The sequence below is a fragment of the Myodes glareolus genome, chromosome 12 (genome assembly GCF_982192425.1).
Source record: "Myodes glareolus chromosome 12, mMyoGla1.1, whole genome shotgun sequence".
NCBI classification, from domain to species: Eukaryota; Metazoa; Chordata; class Mammalia; order Rodentia; family Cricetidae; genus Myodes; species Myodes glareolus.
Window position 1 is genome coordinate 9,233,430 of NC_142037.1, and position 27,733 is coordinate 9,261,162.

Below are 27,733 nucleotides of genomic sequence, written 5' to 3' on the forward strand. Positions count from 1 at the left end.
ATGGTGTGAATATTGTTTTTTCACCCACGTCATAGAGGTGATTCCGGTCACAGGGGTGATTCCTGCCACAGGGGTGATTCCTGCCGTGTGAGGCTGGTTGAAGGAGACAACACAGGCAACATGAGAAATGGCCAATAATCACCATATGAGATCAGTTAATAGTTGCAAACTGTGATAAAATAAATCCAAACGCAAGACAAACCACATAGAATAAACAGTCACCGCTTCCCAGGGCATCTCCACTGCCACCCACGTTTTGTCCTTCCTTTCTGAACTCCTCAAGCGTCTTCTAGCAGCTTTCACCACGCGGTGGTGGCGCTGGTGGAAATAATCAGCTCCCCTGCCTTTCCAAGGGGGCCTCTTTGACTCTGCTCCTTCCCCGCCCTCCTCATATCAGAGGACAGCCCACAGGACTCCCTGTGGTCCCCCCTCCCCCTCTCCAAACCCCTCCACCTGGTAATGATTTCCTATGGCTTCTCCCAGGTATCTCCACGGGGACATTTCCTGCTCCAATCTCCATGGCAACTTGCAGAGTTGCCATGGTGACACTGAGGCGATTATTTGGAGACCCCTAAATAAATCACCCATAGTGGCCTATGCTAGAAGTATTTGGCTCTGGTTCTGGCATCGGGGGCCAGGATTGGGGCCCAGGTTTACCGGCAGAAATGGGGGGGAGGAGGAAGTAAGGAGGGTCACAGCCTGTTGTTCTATGAAGAGCCCTCTCTGGCAAAATTGTAATGGGACCTCTGTGAAAAAGTTCAAGAACAACAGACCTCTGGCTCATGTAATTCTTGAATAAGGAGAATCTGCAGCAAAGTGGCCACCTGAACCCACCTCCTGGTTAGAAGAGGAGCAATGCCATAGGGACCTCAAATGACTTGGCTGAGATTCCAGGCAGGTCGCGGGGCTCCAGGACCCTCACTCCTTGGAGCTGAATTCATTCTCTTCTCCATATTTAATGTGTTTTAGTTTTGGTGCTAGCTACAGGAACAGGGCCTTCCAGTGCTCTACCACAGAGTTCCACCTCCAGCCTGACCAATCTGACAGTTCTTTGACTGTTTATTTTTGAAAATTTCTTTTATCATTTTATTCTTACAAATTATTTTTCTGTGTATGTGCACGTATGGAGGTCAAAAGACAACTTTGTGAGGACTCTTTTTTTTTTTTTGTACTCCAAGTTTAAGAAAATTCTGGCGAATAAACTGAGATCTCCAGGTTTGGACAGCAAGCCTTTACTTTCTGAGTCACTTCATAAGCCTCTGACTTGAATTTTCATATTATTTTCTTTTTTTTTTGCTTTTTCCCCCTTTCTTTTTTTAATGTTTATTTTATTATTTTATGCCAGCAGGTATGTTTGAGTATCACATGTGTTCCTGATCCTCCAGGAAACTGGAGGAGTGGTTACCTCTGTGTGGTTACTGGGAATCGAACCCTGACCCTATACAACAGCAGCCAGTGCTCTTAACTGCTGAGCAACTCCTAAACCCACTTTTTATTTGTTTGTTTTTGGAGACAGGGTCTTACCATATAGTTCTGGCTGTCCTGGAACTCAATCTGTAGTCCAAGCTGGCCTCAACCTCACAGGAATCACCTGCCTCTGCCTTCTGAGGCCCAGGATTAAAGACACGGGCCACCACGTGCTACTTTTGACTTGTCGGTTTGAAGTACCTACTGTGCAGCAGGCCTTGTGCTAGCATTGAGGAAGAGCTCTGTGCAACAAATCAAATCTCACAGTGTTTCCCTCTCCCCGGCAAGACAGACAGGTAGCAGAATGAAGCGCACCAATCTCAGACGGGGTTCCAGCGTCAGGATGAGCACACAGTGACACGGGTGCTGGAAGGCCTGTGCGTTGTTACAGTCGTGATTATTGTGCTCAAGACAATTGTAGAAAAGAAGGAGGGAGAGGGATGAGGCAGGAATTGACAACTTCTACCTCTGGATGATCGATTCCCAGGGCGTGCAGAATGGTGACTAGGACTTGAGACTTGGACATTCTGGTCTAGACCCACTACTTTTGGGACAGTGGGTTTAGTACCAACTTGAAATTTAATACATCTACCTTGTAGTATTTTAAAGATGGCTGTATGAGCTGTGTGACAGTACAGGCTAGCTGGGGAGTTTTGCTGTTGTGGATTTTTAAACTGTGGCTGTGTGTGTCTCTGTGTGTGATTGTTTGTGTGTGTGTGTGTGTGTGTGTGTGTAATATGTGTGCATGTGTGTTTGTGTGAGTGAGAGCATGCATGTTGAGGGCAGTGGATTCTTATCTTTTACCTAGACGCAGGGTTGCTTTGGATTTTATTTCTATTGTGTACACGCTCAGGTGTATGGATGCCATGACTTGCATGTGGAGATCAGAGGAGATCTTTGTGGAGTCTATTCTATCCTTCCACCTCTACACCAGTTCCAAGGAGCAAGTTTAGGTCATCAGACTCATGAAAAGTTCTTTTCTAAAAAAGATTTATTTATTTATTTATTTATTTATTTATTTATTTATTTATTTATTATGTATACGGTGTTCTGCTTGTATGTTCACCTGCAGGCCAGAAGAGGGCACCAGCTCTCATTATAGAAGATTGTGAGCTACCATGTGGTTGCTGGGAACTGAAGCCAGTACCTCTGGGAGAACAGCCAGTGCTCTTAACCTCTGAGCCATCTCTCCAGCCCCGTCCCCAACCACTTGGCAAGTTCTTTTACCAGTTGAGCCATCTAAGCTGTTCTTTTTTCTTGTTTTTGCCACTGTGTGTGCCTGGAAGACTGGCCCTGGTGTTTCTGTTGGTTCTCTTATCTCAGTCCTAGCTCACTATAGGAACACTAGTATTAGAAGGGTACAACAACCTCCATGCTTAACTTTACATGGATTCTGGGATCCAAGGTTGGGTTCACACTTGTGTGGAAAGCACTTTACCCAGTGAGCCATTTTCACAGCCTGATTATTTCTTCTTTCTTCTCTGTAACACCCGATTCTGTGTTACCCTTCTCGGTGCGTGCCTCCGCCTCTGTACCTTACGCGAGTTTGGGCAAAGGCCTGGAGATTGAACAAAGACACAAGAGACCAGAGTCATCTCGACAAGATGATCTTCTTCGACAAGATCATCTCTTCGACAAGATCTCTTCGACAAGAGATCACCGAAAGCCACTTTATTCAGCTTAATGCCAAGCTAATATACCTTGGCCCCAGTAAAGGAATTCCCTCCCAGCCAGAGAGGAAACTGGTGCCGTAGGGGAACTGGCGCCGTATGGGACCTGACATATAGGGACTCCTTCCCAGGCAGGGGGCAGAGAGCAGTGACAGCAGCGGAGAGAGAACTTGGCACCATGTAGGAATTCTCCCAGGCAGGTGGGAAATTACCATACCAAAGATGAACAGTGCCCTACAGCTAAATCACCAGGCTAGGCAGAGTGAGCACAGGAATTAGCAGGAAGCTTTAGCTGGCTGAACAGAACTGTCCTCAGAGATGCACCCCAGGGAGTAAGGGGAGACAGGGCCCTACACTCCTCCTCTTCTTCCTTTATAGTTATTCAAAACACAGTTTCTCTGTGTTGCCCTGGCTATTCTGTAAATTGTTCTATAGACCAGGCTGACCTCGAACTCACGAAAATCTTCCCGCCTCTGCCTCCTAAGTACTGAGATCAAAGATGTGCACCGCCACTGCTCAGCTTTATTTTAAAATGTGTTTTTATTTTTATATGCATTGGTATTTCCCTTTCATGTATGTCCATTTGAGGGTGCCAAATATCTAGGAACTGCTTTGTGGGTGCTAGGAATCTAACCTGGGTCCTCTGGAAAAGTAACCAGTGCTCTTAAACACTGAGCCATCTCCCCAACCCCGGCTTATTTCCAGTGTCAACCCCACGTGATGATATACAGCTCAGACTTAACACGTTACCATAGTTCACTCATGCCTAACATGTGAGCTGAAAGAGTCAGCCAGGCCTGTTGGCTGGGGACAGCCTGAGTAGCATGGGAACATGGTTGTTTAAGATTTATTTTTTACATATATGTGGGGGTATGTTTGTTTGTGGGTATACTACATGTGGGAGACTCTTCCAAGCCAGAAGACTGTCAGATCTTCTAGAGCAGGTAAGCCACTCAACTCATGTGCTAGGACTCAAACTAAGGTCTTCTGGAAGAGCAGCAAATGTTGTAGCTTCTCAGCCAGCCAGCAGTCTGGTTCTTGAAGCCTTGAACTTCCTGCCTCTACTAGGCTCCTCTTGGGAAGAGAAGCTGAGAAGCCTAGGCCTTGAACTTTCAAAGAAGGTTGATACTAGAGTCTATCTACACCAGGGGCTCTAACTTTTATGACAGAGAATTAATGACCTTCCACTAGACCAGTGGTTTTCAACCTTCCTAATGCTGAGACCCTTTAATACAGTTCCTCATGTCATGATGGCCTCCAACCATAAAATTGTTTGTTGCTAACTTCATAACTGTAATTTTGCTACTGTTATGAATTGTATGTAAAAATATTAGTTTTCCCGTTGTTTCTAGGCATTCCCTCGAAAGGATCATCTGACCCCCAAAGGAGTCATAACCTCACGACTCACAAATTGAGAACCACTGTACTGGAACTTGGCTTTAGGGTCAGGGTGATTGTGTATGGAAATGACTTCTGGTCAGTGTAAGGCCCAAGAGGAATTTAGTGGGAGCTTCCTTGGCCAGTAATGAGACTGAATGGCCAGCCTTGGCCATGAAGTATTGAGCCCCTGAATCTGAGCTGCTATCAGAGGTTAGACGCACACTGGGTTTTTGAAAACCGGACAAATACTCCTCCTCCTACTATTACTACTCCATCCCTACTCCTACTACTAAATGTCTCAGTTGTAAGCTTTCATGCTGACAGCTGTTGAAATGACATTTTGGATCTGTTGTATTGTGTAAGATTCATTGGATGTTCCACTAGTTTTCTCTTTACTGTTCTTTTTACATTATCATCATCATTGTCATCATCATCATCATCTTCATCATTGTCATCATCATCATCATCTTCATCATTGTCATCATCATCATCATTGTCATCATCATCATTGTCATCATCATCATCATTGTCATCATCATCATTGTCATCATCATCATTGTCATCATCATTGTCATTGTCATCATCTTCTTCATCATTGTCATCATCATCATCATTGTCATCATCATCTTCATCATTGTCATCATCATCTTCATCATTGTCATCATCATCATTGTCATCATCATCATCATTGTCATCATCATCATCATTGTCATCATCATCATTGTCATCATTATCATCATCTTCATCATCGTCATCATCATCTTTGTCATCAACATCATCATTGTCATCTTTATCATTGTCATCATCATCATTGTCATCATCATCATTATTGGTTCTTCTTTTGTTTTGAGACAGGATTTCTCTGTGTAGCCCTGCCTGTGAGAGATTCTCTGCTTCCCCACTGCTAGAATTAAAGGCTTGTGCCACTTGCGTGCAGTTTCTTGAAGCATTCTCAATTAGGCACTAGGGAAGCTGAGGAAGAGGGACCTGGAGTTGAAGAGCTAGCCTGGGCTAGAGAATAAGATCATTTCAGCATAGAAGAAAAACATACCTCAGTGTCTGCTTCCAACATTCACTGCCACACTGAACTTCTCAGCAACATAAACTCAGAGGTTAGGAAATCAACTAGGAGAAGTCTGAAGAATGTAAGTGTTCTAGAAAACATTGCTTTGATATTTTTTTTAAAAAATATTATTTATTTATTATGTATACAATATTCTGTCTGTGTGTATGCCTGAAGGCCAGAAGAGGGCACCAGACCTCATTATAGATGGTTGTGAGCCACCATGTGGTTGCTGGGAATTGAACTCAGGACCATTGGAAGAACAGGCAATGCTCTTAACCGCTGAGCCATCTCTCCAGCCCCCATTGCTTCGATATTTTGATATCTTGCTTTTGCTTTCTTTCTTTTGCACATCCAGCTCTTTAATCACTCAACCGTTCTACTTGGCTGGCCTGGAACTCTCTGTGTACACCAGATTGACTTCAAGCTCATAGTGATCTCTGGCTTCTACCTCTGCTGGTATTAAATGCATGTGCCTCCATTGCTGGATAGACCATTGCTTCTTGTAGAGGCTGAGAAAACTAGACCACCTGGGCCACTGTGGAAGTGAACCTGGGTTACACAGCACACAAAAGCAGGATCTAATCCCTACTTCTTGTCATCTCACTGTCCAGGGAGCAAGGAGGAACAAAATCAATCCATGTAGGCAGGAAAGGGAAGAACAGGCCCATAACATGTTCTCCAGAGAGAGGGAGCCGTGGCCATGGTCATTTCTTCTTGTCCCTGGGCCAACCCCACTGAACAATTCAACATAAAGGCCACATTGTCTCAGCAGCAAAGCCTCCAGGACAGTGACTTTCATTGCTACCCTGTGCTGCATGGACCCCAGATCCCAAGAGATCCTGGCAATGAGAAATAATTGTTGGAGGCCCAAGGAGTTATTGAATGATTATTACAGATCCTCTGCCTCCTCATAGGTCCATCTCCTATCATCAGGGAATTTACCCTTCCATAAACCAGCTCTTATCAGTCTGAGCAAATGCCCATGTTACCAGGTCCCTTCTACTTTGCAGCTGGTGTCTGCCTGAACATGGGAGTGCTAGTGCTGTGTGTCCTCTGGCTCTGGGTGGTGGGACAGACTTATCACATCTCAGAGGGACGTGGATTACAACATAAGGCAGTGCAGATGGCCTGGACCAGCTGTGCATCATCCAGGCCATCTACAGTATGCTCTAAGCTCCAGTGATGCTTCAACGTCACAGGGAAGGGCCTGACTTTGGTACTCTTGGAAACATTCAGAACTAAACAACAAAATTGCTTACCCATGCAGATACAGAAGACCTTTTAAAGGATATTGGGCCTGACAAAGGTCTCTGCTCAGTTACAAATTCCCAGTGTGTAGGCAGAGGCTGCTCATTTGTTCCCTGTTACCCAGACTGGAAATAATCACACAGAAATTGTATTAATTACAACACTCCTTGGCCAATAGCTTAGGCATATTCCTAGCTAGCTCTTACATGTTGAATTAACTCATTTCTATTATTTTGTATTTTACCACGAGGCTCGTGGTTTACTGGCAAGGTTCCCGTGTCCATCTTCTACTGTGGCTACATGGCATCTCTCTGACTCCACCTTCTTTCCTCCTCTATCTGCTTGGAATTCCCTGCTGTAGGCCAAAGCATCTTTATTCATTAACCAATAAAGCAGCACATACAGAAGGACCTCCCATATCACCAATGGCCACATTCCCTTAACCTGCTTTGCAGGTGAGGCTCTGAGGCCAGGTTTTTGGTCTCTGTAGCTTCTGGGGAACAAAGTAAAATAACAAAAGCCCATGTTCCTCTAATGGAACAAATACTGATCCATTACATGAGTGCAGCCGGTGGAGGGGGATGGAGATGCCACGGCAGCTGACACATGGATGAATTGAGGAAGCCTGGCTAGGACCTGCTCCAGTCCAGAAGGCATGGAGTTGACACTGCCTGCAGAATAACAAGCAAAGGTCCCAACACAATGTGGTGCAGGCACAGCTAACCAGGAGCTGCTGCCTATCTGAGGAGCTGTTCCTAGGGAGGCTAGGGGCAAGGACACAGGTGAGGCTATCTAGACTTCTGTCTCGGGACACAAAGTACTTTTACTGAGCTGCAAGGAGCAAAGATCAGAAATGGTACACTGAACTTTGTTGCAAGAAAGACACATCAGGTGGCTTCTGGGTGGGTTTGGCAAGAACTGGGGACACTATGTCCTTGATTCTGTTGCTAGCAGTGACCATCAGGCATATTCTTAACCTAGGAGTGCTTGTGTGCTGTCTGGGTCAGGGAGAACGGCAGCCCATTCACCTTCAATCAGATGAGAGGACAGAAGGAAGCCTAGCGGACTGAGTTCTGGTGTGGGGGCTGGCATAAAAACCTGGCCAATCATTTAGTATTGTGGGAAGGAAGTGGTGTGGTCCTTGATCTCAAAAGTGACCTCCATCCCAGGTCCTATTCCTTGCTGTCTCTCCACGAGAAGAGGCTTCTCCTCTCCTTGGAACTGCAGCATGTAAGAGATGGAGGTCTTGCTGTTCTCCACGGTGGTGATGCACACTCCAGCCTCCCTGAGAACAGCCACATCGACAGGCTGCAGGATATAGATAAAGAATCCTATCCTTCCAGTGTTTACTAGCAAGGTACAAGACGTTACTGACATGTCTGAAGACAAGTTCTCACCGTGGACTTCTGAGTCATTTTTAAAAAATAGTTGTGATGGGTGTGGGGGTGCATATGTACATACCCATCAAGATCGGAAGACAGTTTGGGGAAGGTTTGCTCAATCTTTCTACCATGTGGGTCCCAGGGAAGAAACAAGGTCTATAGGCTTGTCATCAAGTATCTTTACCCACGGCACTAAGCCATGTCTCCAGCCAATCTCAACAATGAAATTTAATATGCTATGTATCTGTATTTATGTTCTCACTATGTATATATCAGTGCTTTATTTATATGGAGTAGATTCTTTCCACCCCAAGAATGAATGATTGCTTTAGTGAAAGTACATTCAGCAGAGGGAGTAGAGGGGAGGCACCTGTTTCGAGAAATAAAAAGCCTCGATGGAGCCTTCCCTTCTGTGGTCAGATACACCTCTAGATTCAATTGAATTCTTAATTGTTCTCCCTCCCCCAGCTCCTATTGCTAGAATTAAACCTACGGCACTGCGACTCTTCTACCACTGAGTCACATCCAGGGTCTGAACCTCCACTCACCTACAACAATTACAGGGCAAGCTGGATAAAGATAGTCAGCTGCCAATTTGTCCACCCCAAGACTGGTCCTTGAGAATGGTTAACAGAATGTTTTCAAGACAGGGAATGGTTAGTTATCTGGGAGATAAAAGGAAAGTTCACAGTCTACACTGTAAAAATAAGGACAGTTTAGACTGAGAAAGGCCGATATGAAATTATTTTATACATGCACAAATATCAGTGGAAGAAGCCAGGATAATACCCATCTGGCAGCATTTACCAAAGTAGCCACTCTGCTGAGAACACACAGGTGAGTAAGGCATAGCTGTCCCAAGATCTTTTCAGGTACTAAAACAGACAAGGAGACCCAATCAATGTAGCAATAACTTAGCACTGCGGCCTAACCCATGTCTCAACTAGTTTCCAGTGTGTCGATGGCTCCTTCTGTGTCAGGGTCATCTCAGAAAGAGATGGTGACCTACAGCAGAGAGTAACCAAAGTCTCTACTGTGTTTCATTGCCTGCTGAGCTTGTAAATGCCTGGGTTTGTCAGCACCTGACTGGGGACCCACAGACTTGAGCTCTCTAACTCACTTCTAGTCTCAAAAATAGGATCTGCCCCCAGGAGCTTTACAATTAAAAAAGTCACCTAGAAAAAAAAAAAAACAACAACAAAAAACCTTTCCTCAATACACTCTGAGATCTGTCATGGCAAAGGGCAGCGTCACATGTCCCTCTCATGTACCAGGCTTGCACATGCATGCTCTCCACCAGAAGCTTGTGTCTTCTGCTGCAGGCTCCATGCACTCTGGCTGCTCTGGAGCTTCCTCTCAACACTGCTTAGCTGCAGCTTTTTCTTGTTATTAAGGATTCCTTACCCTACACCAAGTAGGGCCATGTCAGTTCTTCATTTCATCGGATGTGGCTAATGTACATTGTCAGCCTAGATGGGAGGTGACAGATCTGCCACGACCCTGACAATAAGTGATGCTGGAGCATGATCCTGAACCCACACAGACCAGTGTGGACACACCAGCCCTCCACAGATGCCAGGCTGTCTAAGACATTTAGCATTCCTACCGCATGTATCTGTCCCTACACAGAGACAACTGTCCCTCCAGAGACTACTCTTTTTGTGTGAGGTGATCCAGTCTGATTAATACAGCACCTGGGGCTGGAAGGACAAAAGTCAGTGGCAGTAGCTCAAAGGTTCTGTCTGACATGGAGTGTAAAAACCATTGCTAAGGGGATCTTCTGCCCTCTTCTGTCCTGTGCAGGAACTGCAGCCGTGTTAAGTACAAATGGACAATAGGAAAAACACCCATTCTCATAAAACAAACATAAATAAATCTAAAAAGAAAAACAAGTACGCCAAATGCATGGTCAAGGTCAACACCAGCTACAAAAAGTGATTTCCCTATGTGACTTGGAAGGTCTGTGTTGCGTGCTTATCACTGATGCTGTACTGCAAGAAAAACAGAAGCAGAAAGCTCTGGGTCTCCTGATTTCTCTTATACTCCCATAATGAATGTTTTTATATCCTGAGAGGTAATAGAGCAATAAAGGTGTTATTTCTTAATAATTTGTTATGCCTGTGCACTTCTTGAAAGTTTGTCTATAGAGCACCATATTTTATGGGTAGCTAAATACACGACAGCATGGGTACAGCATGGATAAGGATTCCATCATAAAGTGTGTATCCAGGGAGCGAGCCAGGATGTCCAAAACCAAGACACCAATAACCCGTGTAGCTCTGACTGGCTGGGAACTCACTGTGTAGCCTATGATGCCTAAAAGTAGCAGAGATACATCTCTGTCTGTGAATTCTAAGGTTACAGGTGTGTGACACCACACCAGACAAAACAAACTTGTCTCAAGTGTGAAGAGTTTGAAATCACTTTTTATTTTATCTATAAACAGTACATTTTTTTCTCAAAAGGGGATTTTAAAGGGAAGTCAATAAAAAAAATGGGAATGATAGCCTTGGGAAATTATGAAAAACAAAACCAATAAAATAATATCAAAATAACAAAACCCAAACCTAAACAACAAAAATAAAAAAAACCAAAACAAAAAGCCAAATGACAGATTAAGTTCTACAGCAATCTCTTCCTTCAGACTGAGCCGCACAGACCTAGTTCCTGCGGCTGACCTTGGACAGCTGGAAGCAACACAGTCACTGGTTGTAACAACCTTTTCAAGATGAGAACAGCCACGCCTCTTTGGGGTTTTATACTATACATCAAGTTCTCACCAAGGTCAAGGATTAACATGTTACAGGCTTTGGCTCAAAGACTGTTGAATTCACTTGAGTCATCTCCACTAAAGTGGCCTAGATGGTCCATCAGGACGAACACTGGCTGCACTCATGGACTGTGGTAGCACACAGATCCTAGCAGTCTGAGTCTCCCCGGTGCTTTGTCCTGAACCCCACAGCTCTTCCATTTTCCTTAGGCATCCTGCACATAACCATTCACGTTTGTATACTGTGTAACTTCCTCAGCTCTGAACTGGCTGCTGAGCCTAATGCACTTACCTCTGTTCATTCACAAGTCGACAGTAATTCATGCTTTTTTCTTCACAGTATCTCCTGCTCCATCATTAGAAACATACACCTTCACAGGTATTATCATTTACCCTCTTCATCAAACACGCTTATTTCGCACACCTCATTGCCCCAAAATTCCTTCATTTCCTGTCTCCTTTCAGATTAAGATAAACCTTTAATCCACTATGATTCCCCTGCTGGGAATCAGGTCTGCATGAGGAAAAATTTGTAGGGCTCTGAGGATTTTTCCTCATAAAGAACAGAAAATGAGAATTGTCCTGATAACTCAAGCTTAGAATTGATAAGGTTATGATATATTTACGTCGTCTCAGGGTCATGTCTGATTCTCATAAGCTGCAGGTACACTGGTAATAAGTTTAGGCCGTGCTCCCTACAGGTGACATTTGATGGACTGTCTAGTTGTTCCACTGTCACATGAAGCACAGGTGACTCCCATATATCCTTCCTTTATACTCAGCAAGATCTCTCCATAAACCAGAGGCTGGAAGTTGAGCCCCCTGCATTGGATATACGGTGCCATGTTGCTTCTGGATAATTTTGGGTTGGCACAATTCTGTACACGTGTCTTTCATCTGATGGCCATATGATCCATGAACACCTGACACAGTTCTTGAGCATCAGAACAGTATATGAATTTTACCAGACCTTCTAGCTTCTATTAATGATAGGCCCTTGGCTATTCATACAGCTTTTTTTTTTTTTTTTTTTTGAGACACTAGGGATGCTTTCTGATGAATTGCTGCCCTTTGCTGACATAAAATACACAGACTTGGCTAGCTGGGCTGTGAAGGAAAATAAGTTCTATAGCAGACTAACCCTGCAAGGTGTTGGCCACTATGGGATTCTTTCAGTTAGCATTTGCCTGTGTGAATATCCAAACCATAACAAATCCACAGATCGTCTGCTGTCCACTTGTGATCTTAGCACCCACGATGAGGAAGCAGAATGAGCTGAGCTCAAGGGGAACCTGCAAAGTCAGTGTGAGGACAGCTGGGGAGACATGAGACCCTGTCTCAACAAATAAAACCCACGAATAAGACACACACTACCTCTAAGGCCTCACCTACCAATCCTTTCTAGTGAAAAGACTTACCATTTTCCCTACCAGTCTTCCACCTTAGGGAACCAAAGAGGAAGATGAAGTGATCTTTCTGATCTAAGGACCTGTGCCTGCCTTTCCCTAGGTCCAAATAGAGAGCAGATGAAACTGGGTATTACCATTTGAACTACGGAGTAATAGCCACTGATATTACTTGGCCTATGATAGTACTTTGCCTATGACAATCTCTGCCTTTCCCAACAGGAAGTGCCAGGTCTGAGGCAAACCCTACTGATCCATTCCAGCAGCTAGACAGAAGCCATCAGAGACACTCCCCTTCCTTGTCTAAATATTAAGTGTAGCCAACCCATTTGAAATGAGGTGGGCTATTTAACTACACTTGATACCCGCGACCCCACACTTCAGAATTGAGTTCAGGGTAGAGTTTAGACAACTACACCACTGATGAGGACCTTGGTATTCTGCCCAAGGTTCAGATTATTATAGGACTGGCTATACATAAGCAACATGTTGCTGACAGAAAGAGGTGACCCTGCCCAGGACCTCTGTCCATAAGAGACTTTAGGGGAACCACCCTTTCTTCCTCAGGACTGTGACTCATGTACAGTCTTCAGTTGGGAGCCAAGGGTACAGAGCCCTTCAAAAGTGACTTGCTGGGCGGTGGTGGCGCATGCCTTTAGTCCCAGCACTCAGAAGGCAGAGGCAGGTGGATCTTTGTGAGTTGGAGGCCAGCCTGGTCTACAAGAGCTAGTTCCAGTACAGGCTCCAAAGCTACAGAGAAACCCTGTCTTGAAAAAACAAAACAAACAAACAAACAAACAAACAAACCAAAAAAGTGATTCACATTACTTGGAACCTGAAAGTTTCTATTCCCTTTGATTTTAAGGCAGTTAGATTCAAATAGCCAGGGCCTAGCCATCCCACACTGGACCTCACATCCTCATTGCTTTTCCAGAAATGCCATGAAATTAGCTTTGTTTCTATAGCTTCCCATTTCAAAGTAAAATAACAACAAACACTGTATCTCTCTCAAACAGAACAAATAAATAACTGTAATGTATTAACATGGGTACATCAGTGCAAAATCAAGCATATTCAAGAAGTGGGAAATCATGACTGTGTCCTGACCTCTGTGGGCCTAGATCTGGACACACCTCGAGAGTACTGCAGGGGCAGTATGAGGGGGAATGGGCACAGAGGCAAAAAGAACAGCAGTGCTGAAGTCCCACAGGTCAGGTAAGAGAATCCCAGCTCCACATCTAAGAAGTTTCTGCTGAGGCCATGGGTCTTGTCTGACCTGGGCAGTGGCTAAGGTCATGCAGGTTTCTGTCCAGAGCAAAGTTCTTCCTTTCCACAGCTGTCAGCACAAGGGGCTAAGCTCACTGCCATTAATAATGTCCTGGGGTCTGACTGCTGTATTCTGGCTTGTGCATGGGTTTCTTCAAAATTTAGCCCTCCTCACTTTTCTTTACTTAACTTTGATGTTATTTTGAAGATGGGGTCTCAACGTGTATCTTGCCTGGCCAGGAGCTTGAAAAGGAGAACAGGCTAGCCTTGAACTCTTCCCTCTGACTACCGAGTCCTGGGATTGAAGGCATTCATCACCAGGCCTGGACTTCCTGTCACCTTCTCTTCTCTCAATCTTCAACCTGAGTCTCCACATTTTCTGGGCCGCTTGGCTCTTAAAATGATGTTTAGTGCCTCACTAAGTCAATTTCCTCATGCCAAAACCTCTTATGTGAAGCTCCCCATGAGACAAATGCCAAAGCAATTCCCAGTCACACTGGACATCTCCGTTTTCTGAGTCTACCCACAACCATGTTTTTCGTAGACTCTGAACCTTTAGAATGCTCTCAGATAAGATGTGCATCCTTCAAACAGAAGGCAGCGGACACAAAAGTTGGAGTCAAAGTCGGGTGCTAGCACTCCAAAACTCACCCCAGCTGCAAAGCTCTGGAGGCACTGCCACTAAGGAGTATGCCTAATCTACATCTTACACTAGATGAAAAGTGACGGATTTGCTCCACATTGACAAGAAGTGATGCTAGAGAACGATCCTGAACCCACATAGATCAGGAGGGACACTACAACCCTACACAGATACCAGGAAGCTTCCTGCATGTGCCTGTCCCTACATGTATCCAGAAACTTCTCTCTGGTTGGGGTGATCCAGTCTGACTAATACAGCACATAGGGCTGGAAGGTCAAAAGCTGGGAGCAGAAGTTGCAGAGATGGCTCACGGGTTAAGAGGATTTGGTGCTTTCAAATGGTGCCAACCATCTGCAAAATGGGATCTGGTGCCCTCTTCTGGTCTTTTAGGGAACTGCTTCCATGTGGGTCACAGGTATTCATTCAGTAGGAAATCTACCCATTCACATAAAATAAGAATAATAAACTTAAAAAGAAAAGTACACCAACTACGTGTTCAAAGCTAATAGCCTCTGTAAAAATTTATCTCCCAAAGTGACTTGGGAGGTCACTATCTGTATTGTGGGCTTATCACTATGCAGTATTGCAAGAAAAACAGAGGCAGAAAGCTCTGGCTTAATCTATTTTATAGTCCCATAATGAATGCTTTTATTGCCTGAGAGGCTATATAGCAACAAATGTGTATTTCTCAAGAATTTGGTTCTTATGACCAATTCATGAAAGTGTGTTCATAGAGTACCATACTTTACAGTTAGCTAAACACATGACAGCATGGCTATAGTGTGGAAAGTATGTATGGACGGAACAAACCACCCATGACATCAGTCCCCTGTATTTCCCTATCTGGTTGGGAACTCACTATGTAGTCCACGATGCCTAGATCTTGCAGAAATTTATCTGTGCCTGTGAGTTCCGGGGTTACAGGAGTATGACACCACACCTGTCTAAAGAAGATGGGCTTTTGTGTGAAGAGTTGAAATTGCTTTTTTTTTTAATTAATAAAAAACACATTTTTTCTCAAAAGGGGATTTAAAAAAGAAGTCAAAATAAACAGCGAAAAGTCTTAGCAAATTATGAAAAACAAGAATGAGAACAGATAACATCAAAATAACAAAACCAAAACCTAAACAACCAAAACCAAAAACCTAAACAAAAAAAAATGAAGAAAATGAAGCTAAGCAGCCTTGTCTTGCTGCAGGTTGAACAGCACGGACCTACAGCCTGTGGCTTGCCTTGGAGACACAGTAGGAAGACAGTCACCGCTTGTTACAACATTGTTAAGACGCACACAGAGATTTCTCTTTGGTGCTTTGCATGTCCTATCCTCCCCAAGGGTGAGGTATTTTCCCTCTTCTGAGGTCAAAGCCACAAAGGGGGTGTCCATTTCTGAGGAGGCCTAGATCCTAGGAGGTAGAATGCCATGTTGTCCATGGCTTCCCTTGGCTTCCTCAGTTCAAGAATGAACGTGTGTCAAGGCCCAGAAGCAGCTATGCTGGGTCACTGGCTAGGCATAATCAGGGCCTATTACACAAAAGACACCAAACTTGAGGAAGAAAATGCATCCCCGGAATTCAGTAGCTACTGGGAATGGGGAGCAACAGGTGGCTCTTGCTGTAGCAGCTCCTTCTGCAGGTGGCTCTCATTCTGAGCTGTGGCCTGTTCAAGCTCAGCCTGAAGATTTTTGAACCTGGGAGAGGAAAGCAGTTAAGACACAGGCCAGGAGAGGACACACTGCATCAACTGTCTAGCTGATACCTCCCACCACCTCATGTGTCCTGGACAATCAACACTGACCTTTGGACTGGTATCACTGTTTCTATCTTCAAAGAAAGAGGATCACAGAGTAGCTGGACCTAGAATTTTTTCAGCCCTAAACACATCATACCTTAAACTGAGTATGTATAATGTCCTTTCTACCAGAATATTTAGGACAAAATCCTACAGTTCAGGGAAATAATTTTGTATATACCAATAGAATATTAATATGATAATCAACAGTATATAAAAATACACTTGTTATTGATGACGAGTTATTGATCAAGCACATCATTCCATTGATAGCTATAATACAGTGTTTCTATTTGGGCAACCGAACAAGGTCATGAGGCTAGCTCAGTCAAGGAGGTACATTGAACATGACCAACATGCACGATAATGTTTCTCACATGAGTGCAGCATTTCCTGAAATGCGTGCCTGAGAACACTGACCCTGCCAGGGCTCTGGGATGAAACAGAAACTTGTGATTTCCTTAGGACTAGAGCTGGGAATCTGCATCCTGGCTCTTATTGGGAGTCTGTTACAGCACACTCAGAGAAGGTTCAGAGCTACATGGGTCATCCTGCAGCTCAGGTATCTACTGGTCATCCTGGAAAGTCTTTAACCTACTCTATCCAGAGAATTCTTTGCACGGGAAATAGATAATTGTTGCAGAGAGCAGTGTTCAAAAGTGGGAATCTTTTCTTCACATAAAATTTTCCTAAATAAAAATGTTATTTCAGCCAGGTGTGGTGGTGCACACCTTTAAATTCCATCACTTGGGAGGCTGAAGAGGCAAATTCCTGCCAGTTCAAGGAACTCCTGCTCAGAACATAGAGAGCTCAGGAGGAAGAAAGGGAGACTCAATTCTATAGACACACTGAACATCAGATGCATTATTTTCTAAAGAGAAGTTCTTGTTGACTGAATCAGCACAATTCTCTAAGGTTTTCTTTCCCTGGTTCTGGCTGGGAGCTATATGTGAGCAGACCCGTAAAAGGCAGAGATCCCAGGTAAATGGGACCCACTTGACTCTACCTCAACCTCAAAAGTCTGGTTCCTACCTCATCTGGGAGACCTCAAAATCATGCTGCAGCTTTTCTGCCAAGTCCTTTTCCTGCGAGACCATTTCCTTCTGCTTCTGCAGGAACTGAAGGCTTTCCTCCAATCTCTTGAACTCCTGTTCATTACAAGATTGTTTTCTTATTGAAGGGTTACAGACAGTCATACAAATCTAAGCACATCAAAAGGATCTGAATAGCTTGCTGATCAGCCAGGCAGACTAAACAGTATAACATCCAGGGGACTAAGAAACCCTGATTCTAGTTAGAGACTGACCAGAAACACAATGGTCTCCTTTAGCCAATTGCACACAAGTATGTTGTACCAGAACACCCTCAAACTTACACTACACTACACATGCACAAGCGCACACATACACACATAAAGAGATAAAGGAGAGAGAGAGAGAGAGAGAGAGAGAGAGAGAGAGAGAGAGAGAGAGAGAGAGAGAACACCAGGAGAAATAAATAAACCTGGCAGATGAATACTTCAGTTTAGACGAACCATGCCAGCTCTTTCAGAAGAGCCTCACAACTCACAAATCATTTCTTGGTGGAAAGAATCCTGTTGGGGGGAAATAAGATTTGCTTGGCCAGATTATGTTTAGCTTGTTAAAAAATTCTTCCCCTGGAGGCCCGAATCTCCCACCTTCTACCACCATCTTGTCAAAAGCCCGCAGCCAATCATCCAATAACCACTGCTGGATTGGAGAACTGTGCCGCACCCCCCACAGAACACAGGGCTGACAAGCTGCTGCTCAGGCTTCTGTCACTGTCAACCAGGAGTTGGGTAAAGTGAAGAGAAAACATTGGGGTGCAGGAAGTAAGAAGAAGACCGCATGCCACAAGTCCATGACTGTGAGAAGCACTGTTTGGCACTTGCACGGGGATCTCCTCCTTGCAAACTGCCTCTAACCTGTGATGTTTCATGAGCCCTGCTGAGCAAATGAACCCCAGGACCCAGAACTCACTCACTCAAAGTTCTGTGCACGTGTAGGTATGTGATATGTTCTTGACCCTTCTCCTTCACTGGACTGCAGCTTCAAGCAGAGTATCAAGGATGGCTTGCCCAAAACTCAAGTTTCTCTTAAGAGGTTAACTTCTCAGGAGTACTTGTGTGTGGACACTGAAATGAACACCTGGGTAGCGTGAGTGGGTCACTGGGTGGGAACATGAATGGTTAAGGTGATGGGTGAAGGCACAGGTGGGTGGATGGGCAGAGAGGCAGTCAAATGGGCAAATGGTGCCAGACCTTAGCCTGACTTACTTGCCTACCCCTACCTCTTGTTGCTGGGTTTTGAGGTCACTGATCTTTTCCTCTTGGTCATTACAAATCACATTCATGTCCTCCAAGTGGTGCTTCAGCAGGGCCCAATCATCCAGCGATTTCTTTTTCTCCTGCTTCAGTATGACAACCTTCTTCTTCAGCTGAGTCTTTTCCATCGGGAGCCGACTGTGCAGACCACTGGAAACACACTCTGCATAGGAGACACACTCTGCATAGTCAGCCCCTGCCAGCCTCCTCCTGTCACCCCTGCCTCCAGGAACCAGCACCCCAAAAGGCTTCATGTTTCATGGGAGACATAGCCAAGAGTCTGATATAGTCATGACAGCTACATTCAGAAAGCCAAAATGAGGGAGCAGCTGATACCAGAAAGGATCAAACTACTAAGAAAAACCACAACATCACAAAGAATCCACATTCCTACAATAGAAAGGAGTGCCCCAACTATCCTTACCTGTCTGTAGCAATGGCAAAACATCAGAATGCAGTGGGCAAATACCCTCCAAGGGAAGACAGGAGACCCATGGTGAGTACGGTCTGGCTACAGTTTCCACAGCCACCTGATCAGTAAACCCTGAGCCTGAGCTTCAGACACCCAAGGCTGCCTGACTTCCTCTCACCGTGCAAATCCTTTGTCTATCTAGAAGCTCCTGAGGCCACAGGAAAATGCTAGCAAAGGCTAACAGTCTCTTTCACACATGGCAATACTGAGTCCAAGAGACACAAGTCCAAGAGCTGCCTGATAAAGAGCTGAAAGGGCTGAGGCAGCAAACTCCACATTAGCAAGACTGGGCCAGAGAGGGCCTGTGATGGCAAACTCCATAGGCGTAGGACTGAGTCAGCGACCTAGGCCAGAGCAGACCTGAGACAGCAAACTTCACAGGAGCAGGAACAGGGAATGGGCCAGAGCCAGAGACCTCTGTGGGTCCAGGCATGAGTCTGGGACCTACAAGGGTGTACACAGGAATTAGAGACCTCTGCGGATCAGGGCATGAGGAAGTAGACCTGAGCCAGGACCCCTGCAGGTCCAGACGTGAGGGAGTAGGCCTGAGCCAGGACTTCTGCAGGTCTAGGAGCACCCAAGTCTGCGAGTGGATCCAGGACAGTGACATTTACGGAAACAGGTCTGAGCCGGCAACCTAGGCCACAGGAGTGTAGCAAACCCCGAGACCACTGAGCGAAACATGGAGTGACAAATGAGGTGACTGGAACCACGGCATTGACTGCACCATGAGGAGCAACCATCTGAGCCTTGGATCCACTGGCACCTGGAAGATTGATGACTGGAGTCACAGACAGCCCCAAACACACCTATTAGAGGAAAAGGTGGGTATACAAGGAAAGAGCACATGCAACATCACAAAGAGCAACACAACACCAGTAAAATCTAGTGACCCTAAACAACAACAAGACTTAAACAACCAAATATAGATGTTGCGGTTTGTTTCATTACTGAGTATGTGGTCAATTTTTGAGAAGATTTATTAAGTGCTTTTATGTCAGTTAAGTCCATTTGAGTCATAACATCTGTTAGTTCTTATGTCTCTGTTCATTTTCTGTCTGAGTGACCTGTCCAGTGGTGAGAGGGGAGTGTTGAAGCCTCCCACTATTAGTGTGTGAGGTGTAATATTTGATTTAAGCTTTAGAAGTATTTTTTACATATGAGGGCATTGTTTGTATTCTTGATGTTCCGTTTTTTTTTAATGTATTTCACAAACTAACCCTCTATCAGATATCTAATTGGTAAATAACTTTTCTCATTCTACAGGCTGCTGTTTTGCTCAATGATAATGTCTTTACATATAGATGTTTTTCAGTTTCATGATGCCCTATTCATATTAATTGGTCTTAATGCCTGTGTTATCAGTGTTCTGTTGATAAAGTTTTCTTCTGTGTCAACGAGTTCAAGATTATTTCTCCACTTTCTCATCTATTAGATTCAGGATATCAGATCTTATATTGAGGTCCTTGACCCATTTGGAGTTTTCTGCAGACTGATAGATCAGTATCTGTTGTCATTCTTCTGCATACAGCCATCCAGTTAGATTAGCACCATTTGTTCAAGTTCTTTCTCCCATGTATATTACATATTCAACACAATCTCCATCAAAATTCTAATATAATTCTTCACTGAAATTGAAAATTGGAATTTCTAACTCTGTATGGAAACATAAATAAAGCAGAATATATAGAAAAATCTTGAATTTATTCTTTTTTATTAAGGATTCCTTTTGGTAGAATAGCCATTTTCACAAAATTAATCCTACTGATCAATGAGCATGGGAGATTTTTCTAACTTCTGATTTCCTTCTCAGTTTGACTCTTCAGTGCCTTAAAGTTTTTATTATACAAGTCTTTCACTTTCTTGATTAGAGTTAGCCCAAGACCTTCTCTCTTTGTCATTTAGTTAATTTGGCTAAGGCCTTGTCAATCTTGTTGATTTTCTTCAAGCTCCAAGAACCACCTCTCTGTTTCTTCACTGATTCTTTGTATCACTTGTTTCTAATTCAGTGATTTAAGCCCTGAGTTTCTTTCCCTGTATTCTTCTGGAGTATCAATTCTTTTTGCTGTATAGATTTCAGATATGCTGAAAAGATAAAATATGAGAACTCTCAAATTTTTTTTCAAGGAGACACTTAGTGCTGTGAACTTGCCTCTTAGAAGTACCTTCATTGTGTCCTGTTGGTTCAGATTGTGTTTTCATTTTCATTCAACTCAAAAAATGTTTTAGTTTTCAGTTGATTTCTTTCTTAACCCATTTTCCATTTGGTAGTGAGTTGTTCAGTTTCCATGACTTTGTATAATTTCTGCTGTTGTTGATATCCAATTTAATGCATGGTGGTCAAATATAATACAGGGTGCTATTTTAATTTTTTAAGTATTTATTGAGGTTTATAACATGCCCTACTATGTTATCAATTTAGAAGAGAGCTCCATGAGAAGAAAATATATTCTTTAATGTTTGGGTGATATAATTGGTAGACATCTGCCGGGTCTATTTGCTTTATGACATTATTTAACTTTAGCATTCTTCTGTTTAGTTTTGTCTGAATGACATGAGTAAGATATTGAGGTTATTCACTATCATTATGTGAGGGTCAATATGTGATTTAAGCTGTAGTAATGTTTCTTTTATGAATTATGGTGCCCTTGTGTTTGGTGCACAAATGATTAGAATTGCAATATTCTCTTGACAGCTATTTCCTTTAATGAGTCTGTAGTGTCCTTCTCTATCTATTCTGTTTAGTTATTGTTTGAAGACAATTTTATAAGATATTAAAATGGCTACAACTACTTTCTTCTGAGATCCATTTGACTTGAATACCCTTTACCTTGAGGTGATATCTATCCTTAATAGGCAGGTATGTTTCTTAAATGCAGCAGAAAGATTCATTCTGTTGTTTTTAAGTTACTTTTATTTATGTGCATTTGTCCCATGGAGGCTGGAAAAGAGCAGTGGAATTCACCTGGACCTGGAATTCCTGACAGTTTTGAACTGTCATGTGGGTGCTAAGACTCAAACCTAGGGCTTCTGCAAGAGCAGCCAGTACTCTCAACCTGAAGCTACTTCTCAAGGCCAGATCCTGATTTTTGATAAAATCTGATAGTCTTTGTCTTATAATTGGGGAATTGAGACCTTTAATATTGAGGGTTAACAATGAACAAGTTTTATTTATTCCTGTTATATTGTTATTCTTGTAATTTTTTTTATGGTGTGGGTTTCCAACACCTCCTTACACGTGTCAGAATGACTAAGATAAAAAACCCAATGATAGCTTATGCTGAAGAGGATATGGAGTAAGGGGAAGACTCATCATTCCTGGTGGGAATGTAACCTTGTAGAACCACTTTGGAAATCAGTATGGCAGTTTCTCAGAAAACTGGGAGTCAACATACCTCTGGATCCAGCAATACCATTTGTGAACATATACTCAAAAGATGCTCAATCATACTACAAAGATATTTGTTTAACTATGTTCATAGCAACATTATTTGTAAAAAAGAACCTGGAAACAATCTAGATGCTCCTCAACTGAAGAATGAATAAAGAAAATGTGGCACATTTACACACTAGAGTACTACTCAGTGGTAAAAAACAATGACATCTTGAATTTTGCATGCAAATGCATGGAATTAGAAAACACTATTTTGAGTGAGGTAACTCAGACTCAAAAAGATGGATATGGTATGTACTCACTCATTAGTGGATTCTAGCCATAAACAAAGACCATTTGAGCCTATAGTTCATGATTCTAGAGAAGCTAAGTAACAAGGTGAACCCTAAGAAAAACATATATAGATCCACCTGGAAAGTCAAAATTGACAATATCACCTGACAAAATTGGGAACATAGAGTTGGGGGGAGAATGGAGGGTGCAAGGGAAAAAAGGAGGGGAGAAGAGGTGGGAAGAGGAGAACTTGACGGATTGGAATAGTTAGTATGGAGGAAGGACAGAGATGAGAGCAAGGAAAGAGATATCTTTTTTTAAGTTTATTTTAAGATTAATTTATTTATTATGTATATAACATTCCTTCCATGTATGCTTGCATGCCATAAGAGGGCACCAGATCTTATTATAGATGGCTGAGAGCCACCATGTGGTTGCTGGGAATTGAACTCAGGACCTCTGGAAGAACAGTCAGTGCTCTTAACCTCTGAGCCATCTCTCCAGCCCGGAAAGAGATATCTTGATTGAGGAGCCATTATAGGGTTAGCAAGAAGCCTGAATCTAGAGAAATTCTCAGGAATTCATAAGATAAGACCCTAAGCAATAGAGGAGAGGGTGCCCGAACTGGCCTTGCTCTGTAGTCAGACTGTTGAATATCTTAAATATCACCAAAGAACCTTCATCTAGCAACTGATGGAAACAGAGGCAGAGACACACATCAGAGCACTGGACTGAGCCCCAAAGTCCAGTTGAAGAGTGGGAGGAGTGAGAATATGAGCAAAGAGGTCAAGACGATGATCTACCTGAGCTAAGTGGAGCTCACCAAGACCAGTTGGACTGGAAAGAAACAAGCATAGAACCAAACTAGTCCCTCTGAATGTGGTTGACAGTTGCATGGCTGGGGCAGACTGAGGGGCCACTGGAAGTGGAACCAGGATTCATCCCTACTGCTTGTATTGACTTTTTGGGTACCTATTCTCTTTGGGTGGATACCTTGCACAGCCTAGATATATTAGGTGGGGTCTTGGACCTTCCTCAAGGCAATGTGCCTTACGCTTTTTGAGGAGTAGGTGGAGTGGGGTGGGGGGTATTTGGAGGGAATGTGAGGAGGGGAGGGAGTGGGAACTTGGATTGATTATGTATAATGAAAAAGATAGTTTTTCTTTCTTTTTAAGAAAAAAGAAAAAAAGTTTTAGATCTGGTTTCTTCCACCTTCTCTCTTCCTTACAGATTTCCCTCTACTTTTCTCCTTTTTCATCTCTCGCTTCTTTCCTAACACTTTAATTTCTTCCCTCACACTTTAATTTTTCCCACTCTCCATTTCTAACATAGTCAACAAATCATGTGTACCAGGGGAATATGTGCTAGAGGAGAGCTGTATCTACATAGAAACAAGTCAGGCAGACTGTCAGGCCGTGGTTAAGGCAGCTGAGGAGAGACAGCCCAAGTGGGGGTGAGGGTTGTGGGGAGTTGGGGTACAAGTGTAGGCAGAAGGCAACAGGGCCTGGCCTGGAGTATGCATTGTGAGACCCAGCAACCAAGACTTTGGGCCACCTGGTAGCAGGTGCTTCAAACAAGGGTACAAAAAGTTGTACACCAAGAAGACATGGAGAAGAGAAGTGGAGATGCTTTTCTTGACCTAAAGAGACTGCCCACTTCCAAATGCCCCATCACTATACAAAAGAGGTGCTCTTGAATCGAAAAGAATGTCTCTACTTCAAATAGAGGTCTCTCTGAAAAATATGAAAAATGTGATAGTGATGGTGTCTGGGACCTTGAGAAGTGGCATGCCTCTCTCTACCCTTCTACTCTGCTTCACGGTGAAGCTCACCAGTGGACAGTCTGAAGAAACAGACAGAATCAAACCAACCTTCCCTGGTGCACAGTACAGCAGATCCAGTGAGCATGTGAAAGAAGATGACTTAGATGTTCTCAGCCCACGGAGATGAAGTTTTGGGGGTGGGTGGCTGCCTTGTGACAGCTGCCGCTAACTCCTACCATTCTAGAGGTCCTTTGGAGAAAGACAGTGAAAGACTTCACCCGTTGGTAGACAAAGAATTGACAATGGGAGGATATTCTCTGCCCAGGCTTTTGAGAAGGATCACCATCTTAGCGATCATGACCTGCTGGACCTGAGAGACCGAGACCGAGAGAGCGACCATAAGGGCAAGCGCTTCAGGAAGAAGTTTGGGGATAGTAAACGTGTCTTTGGTGAGCATAGAAGAAATGATTCGTGCACTGAGGAAAAAACAGAATTGTTTTTAGCTGGACCCACAAGTCAGTCTGAAACCATGAAATTGATGGCTTTCATGATAAGATACTAGAGGAAGACCACAAAGGAAGAAAAAGAATGATGTGATGGACTGCCTCTGTGAAGGAAAGGATAGTGGAATGTAATGGCAACATGACCAAAGAGGACAAGGTGGAAATCATCCTGGACCAAGAGTCATCCTGACCCTGATTCTGCTGATCAGGAAGTCCTAAGGGATGTCATCCTACCTGACTTTAATGAGTTCTTTAACCTTGACAAGGTGCCATGCTTGGCTTTGATGGTAGAAGATGTTCTGGGAGAAGGGTCAGTCTGTCAGCCACTTCAGTAAATGATTCTCTAACACAAGCAGTCAGGGAGCAGAGAGCAGATCCAGCAGCCTTGGATCTACTCTGCATGAATAACTTGAGAGACTCACATGTCTGGAATAAGCTGTCTTCTCTCCTGGACAGAACGCAGAGAAATATTTTGCTCTTATATCATCAGAAGACCATGCTGAAAAAAAAGTGGACATTTTAGAAATGCACAGAAAGTCAAAGTGGATTTCAAACCTCTTCTTTCTATTCTTTAGAATAGAGATACTAGAAAAATAAAGAAAAACTTAAGGAGAACTCACATTCAGGGGTTGTGCTTTCAGTGAAAGAGGAAGAAGCATGGCTCAAGGGCTTGAAGATGGAGCAGCAAATGAAGAATTCAACTTTCTTCATGGCAGAACATTTAGAGGAGACCTGAGTGCTTTAACTAGCAATAGACACCTCAAGAGAGACGGAGATATGACTGCATTCAACAAACTAGTGAGCACCATGAAGGCAAGGGGGACTTTGGCTACTCAGCCTAAAGTCAGATGAAACATTAAAAGTCACTTGTTGGACCCAACTGAGATTCCGTGTTAACCTGCCCCTAAAAGCATTCTTTAGAAACCTTAGGGTCAACTGGCTCATTGTCCTGCTTCTTTCAACTTCTCAGTGGCTTTATGGGGAGCTTGGAGTCTATTACATCTTTATTGCATCAAATAGCACCCTCTCCTCCTATGTCACAGGTGTTTCAAACTCAAGCAGCCTCAGTAGACTACCTTCATCCAAGGATACCATCACCAGTTGGTTTTCCATCAGGACCCCAGAAGATACGTAGAGACATGAACCAAGCCATGAATATAGGTGAGCCAGCTATAATTGCAACAGGCTGCTTTGGAGGGACTAGACGTCCCACATGACACTGAAATACAGGCAGCATCCTTCTATCAGCCTGGTTTTAACAAACAAGTGAGTAGAACCAGAGACGGACTCAGAAGCAAGCCACAGTGAATATCAAAGTCAGCAGACTCCATGTACTGAGGAAATCCTCTTCCCCAGCTCCCATAGTCTCCACCACAATCATGCTTTCTCCTTCTTTCACCCCTACATCAGTGATCTGGAAGATATATGAAAGCAGAGAGAAAAGCAAGGAAGAAATAACGTCTGAAACAGTGGTTCTGGTGATGCCAAAGAGGATACTCAGAAGCGCAGTGAAGAGAACCTTCTGTTATCTAATCCCATACCCAGTACTGATCAAGACTCTCCTCCTATGACAAATCCTAAGCCTTCGTGCTCTACCTTACTGTCTCAGAACAACTGTTACACCAAAGAACAAGACTATTGACCTAAAGCAGCCAGGAGAAAAACACCCAATTTATTGTCCCCAGGTACAGGAACACCTTTTATTTGTCCTACCCACCAAATTCCCCTGGTCCCTCATGTTCCTATTGTTCAGCTTGCTCTCCAGCTTCACCCAAGGTTAGTCCAAAGGTTGATAGCCCAAGGAGCACATCCACAGCATCTTCCAAGTTTGCTCCAAGTGGATGTGCCTGCCCCCCGGGATAAACATGGCTCCTCTACAGGGAATATCTGACCCATTCCTGAGTCAGCCCTTGTACCCTTTCTCTGCTGTTGGTCACCCTTTCCTAATGCCTTGTCCTGGGACCACCCTGCATCTGGCAGTATATGGAGCAGCAGCTGCAGTGCTCAGTTCTGCATCCTCAGATATGGTTCCCAGATCTGAAGCTATCAGTGTTCAGACTCCTCAGGCCTGCCCTAATGCACTGCCAGCTGGAACACTTTACCAGCCAAAGAAGCAATCCCCCTGTGGATTTGGCCAAATGGTTTGGTTCAGATGTGCTACAGCAGCCTCTGACTTCTATGCCCACCAAAGTCATCTGTGTAGGTGAGCCGGAATACAGATACTGAGCAGGGCAGACTAGCTCACCCATCTGCACCTATGGTGGAGCCCTGGTCATGATGCTCATTCCATATCTTTATTTATGGGCTTTTGCATTGGGTTATGGGACCCACATATCTACTGTGATCTACATTATGAGAGAAGACTGTTAACCAATCAATTGGAGCCTATATGGTCCAAATACAAAGGACACAATATTATCAAACTTGAAAGTCTCTCTTTTATAAAATATGTGAATGAAGGGTTGGTGTCTTCTAGAGGTGACTTCTAAGGGTTCTGAAGAAATAAAATGTATCGACCCTTATGTATAGACCTGTGTATAAACTTTTGTACATATGAATAGGATAGCTTTTTTGATCTAGTACAAAAAGTAGCTATCAGGCCTGTGTCACATGTTTGAAAATTTTCTCACTTATATATTTCAGACTGTTTCTTTTGATTTATTAAAAGTTGCATACACCATGTGTGTGAAGAAACAAGTCAGGAGGCAACTTCCTGCAGCACACTGAGAGAGTCCCACAGCTGGCAGAGTAAAGACCTGTGGGAGGTCAGAGGCAGCTTGGTTCAACAAGGTAAGGACGCAGTGTTGACTCGCACTTTGCCAGCCTGATCATGAGTAGTTTATTTAGGCAAATTTCAGTGCATAAATATTTGGTGAAAATGTTTTTTTGTGAGTATTAA

The 27,733-nt window shown here is 43.7% G+C and overlaps 1 protein-coding gene and 1 pseudogene across 1 annotated transcript; one reads left to right on the top strand and one right to left on the bottom strand.

The window, feature by feature from the left end:
- Positions 1 to 15,876: 15,876 nt before the first annotated feature.
- Positions 15,877 to 18,684, bottom strand: LOC125395204 (disks large homolog 5-like). Its single transcript, XM_048426502.3, has 3 exons — positions 18,397 to 18,684; positions 17,119 to 17,234; positions 15,877 to 15,985 (listed from the first exon to the last, which is right to left on the bottom strand). The coding sequence occupies exons 1-3, from the start codon at positions 18,682 to 18,684 to the stop codon at positions 15,877 to 15,879; spliced, it is 513 nt and encodes a 170-aa protein (XP_048282459.3).
- A 5,491-nt stretch (positions 18,685 to 24,175) lies between these two features.
- Positions 24,176 to 27,060, top strand: LOC125395203 (eukaryotic translation initiation factor 4E transporter pseudogene; annotated as a pseudogene).
- The last annotated feature ends 673 nt before the right edge of the window (positions 27,061 to 27,733 follow it).